General features: G+C 37.2%; 1 protein-coding gene across 1 annotated transcript in view; it reads left to right on the plus strand.

Annotated features, from left to right (window-relative positions):
• The first annotated feature begins 233 nt into the window (after positions 1-233).
• Positions 234-425, plus strand: part of LOC121304489 (protein FAM102A-like) — a 13,608-nt gene continuing 13,416 nt past the window's right edge. Inside the window, exon 1 of the mRNA XM_041235653.1 lies at positions 234-244. Within this exon, the coding sequence (XP_041091587.1) occupies positions 234-244 (11 nt within the window). The remainder of the gene's footprint in view (positions 245-425) is intronic.

Below are 425 nucleotides of genomic sequence, written 5' to 3' on the forward strand. Positions count from 1 at the left end.
CCCCCCCCCCAAAGCCTTCCGGCAGAACCGCCCCTGAGTCTAACTCTAAACCCTAACCCTTAACTCTAAACCCTAACACTAACACTAACCATAACTCTAACTCTAACACTGAGAGAATATATTGCTGTGAACCTTGCTCAGGTGGAGAAGCTTCTGTAAAGGTATGTTATTGTTTGAATTGTAATAAAGTTTCAATGATGTAAAAAAAAAAACAGAATTGGAAACCAAATAACATGAGTAATAAGTGAGTAAGAATCATTTTATTTTTTTTTAGACCCTTTTTATTCAATACCATAACAATGCCCATACCAGTATCATTTTATACAGCATCCTCTAGGTGCAAGAATCCCAGAGCAAGCCAAAAGAACTCCAGACTATTCACTAGCAAAAGGCCAAATCAATGAGACATGTTTTGAGCTTTGATT

Source organism: Polyodon spathula, chromosome 38, assembly GCF_017654505.1.
Source record: "Polyodon spathula isolate WHYD16114869_AA chromosome 38, ASM1765450v1, whole genome shotgun sequence".
Taxonomy (NCBI): domain Eukaryota; kingdom Metazoa; phylum Chordata; class Actinopteri; order Acipenseriformes; family Polyodontidae; genus Polyodon; species Polyodon spathula.